This window comes from Lipotes vexillifer, unplaced genomic scaffold (genome assembly GCF_000442215.2).
Source record: "Lipotes vexillifer unplaced genomic scaffold, Lipotes_vexillifer_v1.1 scaffold1143, whole genome shotgun sequence".
In the NCBI taxonomy this organism is placed as follows: Eukaryota; Metazoa; Chordata; class Mammalia; order Artiodactyla; family Lipotidae; genus Lipotes; species Lipotes vexillifer.
This window is the reverse complement of record NW_006770581.1, coordinates 432,464-441,465: the sequence shown is the minus strand read 5'-3', so window position 1 is coordinate 441,465 and position 9,002 is coordinate 432,464. Positions and strand designations below refer to the sequence as shown.

The following is a 9,002-nucleotide window of genomic DNA, read 5'->3' as shown; positions in this document are numbered from 1 at the left end:
CATTCCTGAAGGACACTGTCTACAACTCATCTGATATTATGAACAGTAAGTAGCAATAACAATCACAGTGCACACACACGGCAGTTACTCTGAGCAGGCACATGTCTAAGCACTCAGCATATATTAACTCAGTTATCACAATCCTATAAAATAGGTGTTGCTATTATTCCCATTTTACACAGAGGAGAACTGAAGCACAGAGAGATTAAGAACTAAAGATGGCCAACATTTCTAGGGCACTTACTCTGGGCCAGACATAATTCTAAGCCCTTCACTTGTATTAAATCATCTAGTCCTCATGATACAGGAGATATGATAGATATAGGAGATATGATAGATCAGACTGTGCAGATGGAGAAACCGAGACAGAGAGGGTTAATAACTCAGGACTCGCTCGGGCAAGGTTAAGTAGTAAGTTAGGCAGAGGCTCAGTTCAAACGCAGCATTCTAGTTCTATGGTCTAGGCTCTTAGCCATCATGCTAGATGCAAAGTGGGGGGACCACAACTGATTCCTGAATTCATCAGTGAAAGGTGCCGGCAGCTGCAGACAGGTGAGCATTCCCATCCTGATCAGAGCCGCTCTCTGGCTGGCTGTCACCTGGCCCTCTGCTCTGGTGACACTGGTCTCAGGACCCAGGGACCTTCAGTTTCCTTTCTCCAAAAGTCATGCTAGTGGGAATGTCCACTTGGGCCAGCAAGCCTCCTCCCTGTTCCTCAGGGATGCCAGCCCCTTGCAGGGGGTGCACTGCAGGCTCAGATGTGAGGGTGGGATTACCTGGTACCCACAGATGAGCTGCATCAGGTGATCACACATGACATTGCTGGTCAGGACCGAGTGCAGGACTTTCACAGCCGCGTACAAGGTGTGGTCATCCGTTGCTAAGGAAATGAGGCCCAGGAGGATGGCGGGGCCACCGATGAAGTCCAGGCTGCTGGCAGCAGGGCTGGAGTGGAACACCCTTACCCCTGTGTGGGACAAAGGGCATTCCTGAGTATACTACAGCTTCACTGCAGTGGAAGTTCCTGCGGCACCATGCAAGAGCTGTCAGGAACATCATCCACTCACGGCGGGGGGTGCTCTGCACAGGACAGGCTGGGAGGAAAAGTAGGGGCTTTGAAAGTTTTAGGTCAATGAGAAATCCTGTGCTGAGTCCTTTCTGGGTCACAGAAGGCTGAAACAGCCCAGGGGATTTCAGACCTCCACCCTCTGTCTCAGTCCAGAGTGCCGGATGAGCCAGCTGCCCTCTGAGCCTCAGTTTGCTGGCTGCTCTGACAACTTCTGGCTCTTGTCTGCCCTCTAGATCTGCAACGTTGGACCCCTGCATCAGTTCATGGCTTTTGCTCCTGCCTGATTGCAAGGCAACCAACAGTTGCTGGCTGTTGTTTTCACCCAGACAACCACAACCATTGCCTCTGCTCAGAGGCCCCACTGTACTCACTCCATTGTGCATAGACGCCAGCCCGGTTAGTAGCGAGTTCACGACCAGTTGTCAGATGCAGCAAAGTGAACTGATCTCTACAGGGAGGCTAACTCTCTGGTGAGATTAACTCCCAACTCTTGCCCTCACTGTTCCAGCTCCTCAGCCCTCTCAGTCCTGCCTGCCGCTCCAGAATTCCAGGCTGCACAAGCGATGACAGCCACAACCCTTCTTCCCAAATAGCAGTAAAGGTTCATACCTAATTGGCCTATGGCCACGGCTCCAATGGTTCGAAGAGAACCCGAGAGGTGACTAGCACAATTTCTTAGCAAGAACACAGGCATGGCATTGTTGCGGGATGAAACGTTCATCTAGAGAAATTGGTAACAATTAATCCAAGAAACCTTCCTGGGAAGGAGGAGGTCTTGTTCATGAGCTCCTGGAGGGCAGGCACCCCCAGGCCTGGCACTCCGTAAGTGTAAGTCAGTGAATGAATAATAACTGAACCAACGTCAGAGGGACTGAAGCCAAAATTCAGGTTCCCCTGTCCTGCCTCCCAGGCTCTGGCTTAATCATAAGGGAGCAACTTCGGTTATACATCGGTGCCACCAGTGTCCCGCATGCTCACTAGTGTAAACAAATGCTCACAGTGAGGAGCTGATGAGAGCAGGAAGGACCTGAGGACACTGGAGGTGGAACGGTGCTGTGAAGGCCAGAGCTGCCTCCTTCCTGATCTAGGGTCATCCAGCTCTGCAAGCCCTGGCATCACCGGTCTCAGACGGCCAGGAAGACAGGGACCCTGGTCTCCTCCAGCAGAAGGTTCTGTGCTGGTAAGGCACAGCTTTGGTGCTCAACAGGACTTAACCCCTGATTCTGCCGTCTCAGTAAAGGGAAGGGGCCTTTTGTCTGTGAGGGTGGAGAGAACGTAAACAAATCAGCCCAAATTCATCAGCAGTAAGCAAAAGAGCTCTTTACGCAGGAATTAGGAAATAGGAAGTCTAATGGCATCTTCATCTATAAACATGTCGTCTGCTTGCTGTTTTGCAAGTTTGTTGTTTGCATAAACACAGTGATTCAAAGAATATTCTGCAATGTTGGGGGGTTAGTAGGACCCAGAAAAGGGAAGCTCAGTAGTGTTCCCAGTGTCACAGAGGCTTTATAAATATTCCATTTGTTCTTGCTCTACCAAGGAAAATGAAGAGCACCTACTTTCTTCTCAGAAATAAGAGGTTTAGTCTTGAGGGGTGCGAATGGGCGGGCGTCATGAAATATTTTAACAAATGAAGTGGGAAGCACGCCTGTGTGTAACTGTCTACACGTGCACAAACGTGAATTAGTATTCACTTAATCACTGAAAGCTGAAGGAAGCCATGAGATCGTGATTCCAAAACGGAGCAGCAAGTGAAGTTAGAGGGCATACCTCTTTGGCAATCAGGCGGCTGTCCACTTCATTGTATGCGTTTCTGATGCCTGCAACGCTGGTGATGGAGGAGCTGGCTATATGAAGGCCAAAGGAAACCCTTTCCTCTGCAACCAGGGGCATCACTTCCATACAAGGGTCCTCTCCTAAAATAACACATCTTCAGTTATTTCTATTCTCACTTTACTGAGTAGGAAATTAAGCCTCAGAAGGGTAAGTATCTACTACTACATGGCGAAGTAATCACTGAAGAATGTTTGTAGCTGCTATATGTTGTTACATTGTATGTTATATATTACATGTTTTGCCCCTACCTGTGATTTCTGACACATAGAAAACTGCAGAGAAATCTCACAATATTAACCCTACTATAAAAATAGAGGCATTCCAGGGCTTCCCCGGTGGCGCAGTGGTTGAGAGTCTGCCTGCTGATGCAGGGGACACGGGTTCGTGCCCCGGTCCGGGAGGATCCCACATGCCGCGGAGCGGCTGGGCCCGTGAGCCATGGCTGCTGATCCTGTGCGTCCGGAGCCTGTGCTCCGGAACGGGAGAGGCCCGCGTACCGCAAAAAAAAAAAAAAAAAAAAAAAAAAAAAATAGAGGCATTCCAAGTATGAAATTACTAAAGCTTGAGACACCTATCGAGAATGTAACCTCGCTCCCAAAATGCTGGGCCGAAAGCCCTAAGGTTTTCAATGAGCTGCATGTACATGGTAAACACATCCTTTGGCATGAGTGCCCAGGTTGCTGAGTCAAGGAGAGCCACATGTGGTACTTGAGAAGCATGGTGTGAATAGAGAGTTGATGAAACTTTGGCTCTGGACCTGAGCTCCTCACATTGTTCTGGCCAGTGCCCTTTGCCAGAGGAAATGAAGATCAAAGAAGACATGGAGCCTGGAGACAGAAACACTCGACAGCACTCAATCGCCCTTCACCATGCATGAAGGCTTCCATACATAGATTCATTTATCATTCTTCCCAGATGGGAGCTGACCCCCTTGACTTGACAGAGCATAGAGAGCTATGCTCCCTGCTTGAACAGCCAACAATCAATAATGAAAATGTGGATGTTCCGTCTGCCTGTTTAATAATTGAAGACAACAGTATACTTGAGTTAAAAAGCTTCTTCATTAAAAGGAATGTAACTTATTTATCTCATTCACTTCCCCCTTTCTTTGCTGATGGTATTACCCACCCACTTTCCTCCATTATGTGTGTTGGAACTGAAATCTAAAGGAGATTGTCATTTCCTTTTCTGACATTTTCTATTGGATTGTAAATATGTAATGATCCAATTACAGAGGTTTTCCCTAATGACTGGCCTGTGCTGAGCTTATTCTTTATAAATAAGCTATAAATAACTGAATGTCCATTTAAAAAATAGTATCAGCAAGATCATTATAAATCAAAACACCCCATACCTTGGGCACGCACAGCTTGGAAGTTACCACAGTATCTTGGGCCAAGTTTGTTAATAACTTCCAGAGTTTCCATTGAGATGGCTTCTTCGAAGAGGTACGCAGGGCCCAGACGCCATATTAATAATGACTTTTGTTTCCAAACTTGAGGGGTAGCAATATATCCATAAACATCCACAAATGAAGATGGATCCATTGAAAGGAACGGTCCTGGTAAGGCCTGAATGTACAACATCTGTTAACATAAAAAGGTTGAGGGGGGGTGATGTAGATGGGAGGTGTTTAACCTCAGAATTAATCAAACAAACACATAAAATATAAAATGATGTACCTTCTTCTTCTCTCAAAGTGAAAACTTGTTTTATCTAAAAACATTACAAAGATAACTCTCAAAGCTGAGAAACAGTGCACAAAACAGTTTATAAAATGCTGGTGGGAGTAAAAAACTCACACTGTGCCTTTGGAAACAAATTTGATAAGAAATATAAAGTGCCACTAAAAGGTTCATCTTTTTCTTCCCAGTCATTTCACAAAGAACTTAAATGTCCAATATTGGTACCTTAATTAAGTTTTACATACTAAAAATAATTACAGACTGGAAAGGAAGAAATAAAACTGTCTCTATTTGCAGATGGTATGTCTATGTAGAAAATTCCAAAGAATCTACCAAAAAAAAAAGATACTTCCTAGAACTAATACCTGAGTTCAGCAAGGTCACAGGATACATGATCAACACACAAAGATCGATCGCATTCTATACACTAACAAAGAACATGCAGAAACTGTAACTGCTCACAAGAAAATTAAATACTTTTTTGCTCTGCAAAATCCCATATGGAAGAGGATGAAAAGCAAGCTATAGATTAGGAGAAATTATTTACAAATTACATATCTAACAAAGGACGGGTATCTAAAATATTTAGATAAACTCTTAAAACTCAACAGTAAAAAACAAACAATCCAATTAGAAAATGAGTGAAACATAAGACATCACTAAAGAGGATATACAAGTTGCAAATAAGCACATGAGAGGATGTTCAATCTCATTAGCCATTAAGGAAATGCAAACTAAAAACAAGAGATATCATCACTACACACCTATCAGAATGGCTAATTAAAAAAGAGTGACATCACCAGATGCAGAGAAATGGGACGACTCATCCATTGCTGGTGCGAATGTAAAATGGCACAGTCACTATGGAAAAATATTTTGGCAGTTTCTTATAAAACTAAACATGCACTTACCATAGGACCCAGCAACTAGACTCTTAGGTATTTAACCCAGAGAAATGAAGACTTAAGCTCACACAAAAACCTGTACATAAATGTACATAGCAGCTTTATTTGTAACATCCCAAAACTGGGAACACCTCAGATGTCCTTCAATGGGTGAATGGTTATGTACCCATATCTGAGTAGTATGGAATACTATTCAGCAATAAAAAAGGGATGAACTACTGACACATACAACAACTAAGATAAATTTCCAGAGAATTATGCTGAATAAAAATCTAATCCTAAATATCACATACTGTATGATTCCACCGATATAACCACATCTTTTAAATGACAACATTTTAGCTTACTGGTTGCCAAGTTTAGGGACAGGGATTGGGAGGGGGTGTGGGTGGGTGGTGGTGGTAGTTATAAAGATACAACAAAAGAGACCCTTGTGGTGATGGAAATGTTCTGTATCTTGGTGGGAGCAGTGGATGCAAGAACATACAAATGTGATAAAATTGTATGGAACTAAATACACACACACGAGTACAAGTAAAACTGGGGAAATCTGAATGAATTAGCAGATTGTATCAATGTCAATATCTTGGCTGTGATATTCTATAGTTTTGCAAGATATTACCATTGGAATAAAGTGGATGAAAGGTACACAAGATTTCTTTCTTTCTTTTTTTTTTTTTTTTTTTTTTTTTTTTTTTTTTTTTTTTTTTTTTTTTTTTTTTTTTTTTTTTTTTTGGGCGGTCCGTGGGCCTCTCACTGTTGTGGCCTCTCCCGTTGCGGAGCACAGGCTCCGGACGCGCAGGCTCAGCGGCCATGGCTCACGGGCCTAGCTGCTCCACGGCATGTGGGATCTTCCCGGACTGGGGCACGAACCCGTGTCCCCTGCATCGGCAGGCGGACTCTCAACCACTGCGCCACCAGTGGTACTCGGTCAATCTCTTTCTTACCACTAAATGTTAGCCTACAATTTTCTCAAAAATTTTCTCAAAAATTTCGATAAAAGAAATAGTTAACAGATTATCAGAAATTCAAAAGTAATAATATCATAGCCCACGTAGATAAAACATTTTAAAATGATAGTGTTAACTAAGTAGTATATAAAATGTTTTATACAATAAAGTCACAACTATTTTATTAAAGGAATAAAAACTGAAAGAAACTATAAATGATGGTAAGGTAGAAGGATTGTAGGTAATCTTTCTTCTTTATTTTTCAGTTATTTCAAAATGTGTTTATATTATTTTTATAACGACTACAAAATTATACATGAATATGTATATAAATACATATTTTTTAAATGAGAGGTTATATAATTTCAGAAATATTCTTTTTATCCCTACCAATTAAATAAGATTTTCAAATAAAAAGAAACCAAGTTTTTCCAAGCTGTCAAGCCTACCTAGAGTGAGGTCTACTGTGCTCTCTCTCCCCTTTCCCATCCTTGTAGGCAGAGACTTTTTCTCCCACCTGACAAAGGTGCCCCACCCCTCCAATCCACCTTGTCCCCTTCTTCTCAGATTCCTACAGTGTGTACTCATTGCACTATTCAGATTGATTTATAGACATAAGATGTCTCAGGTTGCTCCCAAATCATTTTGCTCAATTCAAGCAGTTAACACACTCCCCACCTTTCACAGTTGAACTTGACTTCCCTTGGAAATAAAAGCAAAGGCTCTAACGTTTGAGAACAGCTCTTTCACTAGGTTCTCCCCAACCAAAGCCCATTTTGTTCTTGCCCAACTGTCACCTGCGTCTAAACACAGACCTTTATGTTTATCCCGATTAAATTTCACTTGCTGATTCTGACCGGGCTTGTCGAAATCATCTTGGAAAGTCAACTCTGTCACACTTGACCCTTGGCCATTCTCGATGGCATATTTTGGCATATTCCCATAGCATCATACCACTTCCAACCTCCCTGCTGACTGAATCTGGTTTAGCTGGTCCCACGGGGTTGGATGTTCATCCATGTACCAATTCACTAAACAATACCATCAGCCAGTCCATGTTACTCCTTGCGGCTATAAATTCCATGCAATTCATCAAGTGTTTATTGAATGCTTTCTGTAGGCCAGTCCTGTGCTGGGTGCAAGCAAGTTCCAAATATCAATAGGACAAGCCTCTTAGCCTCAAGGTACATGATCTATTTCACAGAACACAACCTATTCTATGAAACAAGACAGAATGCCAACATATTCTGTGAAAGAGGACCAAAACTAGTCCACTCTGTAATTATGCCTAAACAGATTAAAAACAAAGACACTGGGAAACCACAAATGTGACCACACTTTCCATCCTGGCTAACGTTGAGTGACCACTGCTCCTTCTCCACTGACAGCTCAAGCCCTGCCCCATTCCTCCCACCTCCTGAAAAAAAGTTCTGAACACACACAGACACCAGATTGCCTTTCTGACAGCACCCAAGTCAGAACAGACTGACCTCCACTTCTTCGAACCCTCCCAAAAACTCACCTAAAATGAGCCCAAATCCTATTAGCTCCTCCTAAGTCCTTATTACCCAATGGGGTAAGGAGTCTCTTGCTACAGCAAGCTTAATCAATGTAACTCTTGTTTTGTACTATATGCATGCTCCTGGAGGTATCTGGCTGGTAGGCATGGACAATTCCTAACACCTAGTAGGTGTTCAATAAATATTTAATGAGGGAAGGAAGGGAGGGAGGGAAGGAATTGTTAATGATTTAAGAAAAAAGTTAACTTTATGTTTTGAAGGACCTTTGTCATGCTCCTGGTGAATCTTTCTGGTTACCACTGCTTTTTTTGATAAAACATTTACCAGAAGACAGCATCCAATTCATCTTCAGGTGTTCCACAGAACTTAGGCTGTTCTAACCTAATGATTCTCAACCTGGGCGATTTTGCCCTCCCCCACCAAGACATTCGGAAATGTCTAGAGACATTTTTGGTGGTCACAGCTGGGCGGAAGGAGATGCTATAGCATCTTTGGTGGGGGCACAGATGTTGCTAAGTGTTCTAATATACACAGAATAGGACCCCACAGCAAAGAATGATCGGGCCCCAAATGTCAAACTATTGAAATGGAAAACCCTATTAATCTCAAGTTCTCCATTCTGGCTTAATATTGGGATCACTTGGGGAACTTTGAAAACATCACCAAATTACCCCACTCACAGACATTCTGCTATATTTAATCTGGGGTATAGCCTATGCAAGAGAACTTTTAAAAGACTTCCCAAAAGATTCAAGAACGTAGCCTAGGTTGAGATGCTGTCTCTGGAACCCGGGGGAAAATCTGGCTGCACCTGCCCTCTGTGGTCTGCTGGGGCCTTCTGTCTCTGGCTTCTTTGGGGACCTCCGACAGTGGTCGCTGGAGCACGCCTGCCAGGTCTTCATCTCCCAACTTCCTCTCCCTTATGCCCTAGGACCTCAGGTGTCTCTAAATGACAGTGATGAGATGCTTCCTCCAGCCATGTGTTCACATTCTATTACCTTCTCTAAGCAGGGGACCATCCTTTCCTCATCATTCCT

The 9,002-nt window shown here is 43.3% G+C and overlaps 1 protein-coding gene across 2 annotated transcripts in view; it reads right to left on the bottom strand.

The window, feature by feature from the left end:
* Nucleotides 1-9,002, bottom strand: part of WDFY4 (WDFY family member 4) — a 270,159-nt gene that overhangs the window by 187,522 nt on the left and 73,635 nt on the right. For both annotated transcript variants that reach the window (XM_007446234.1, XM_007446235.1), the window contains exons 19-22: nt 4,260-4,491; nt 2,840-2,985; nt 1,679-1,790; nt 777-967 (exon numbers count right to left, since the gene is read on the bottom strand). In XM_007446234.1, coding sequence (XP_007446296.1) covers nt 777-967; nt 1,679-1,790; nt 2,840-2,985; nt 4,260-4,491 — 681 coding nt within the window. The remainder of the gene's footprint in view (nt 1-776; nt 968-1,678; nt 1,791-2,839; nt 2,986-4,259; nt 4,492-9,002) is intronic.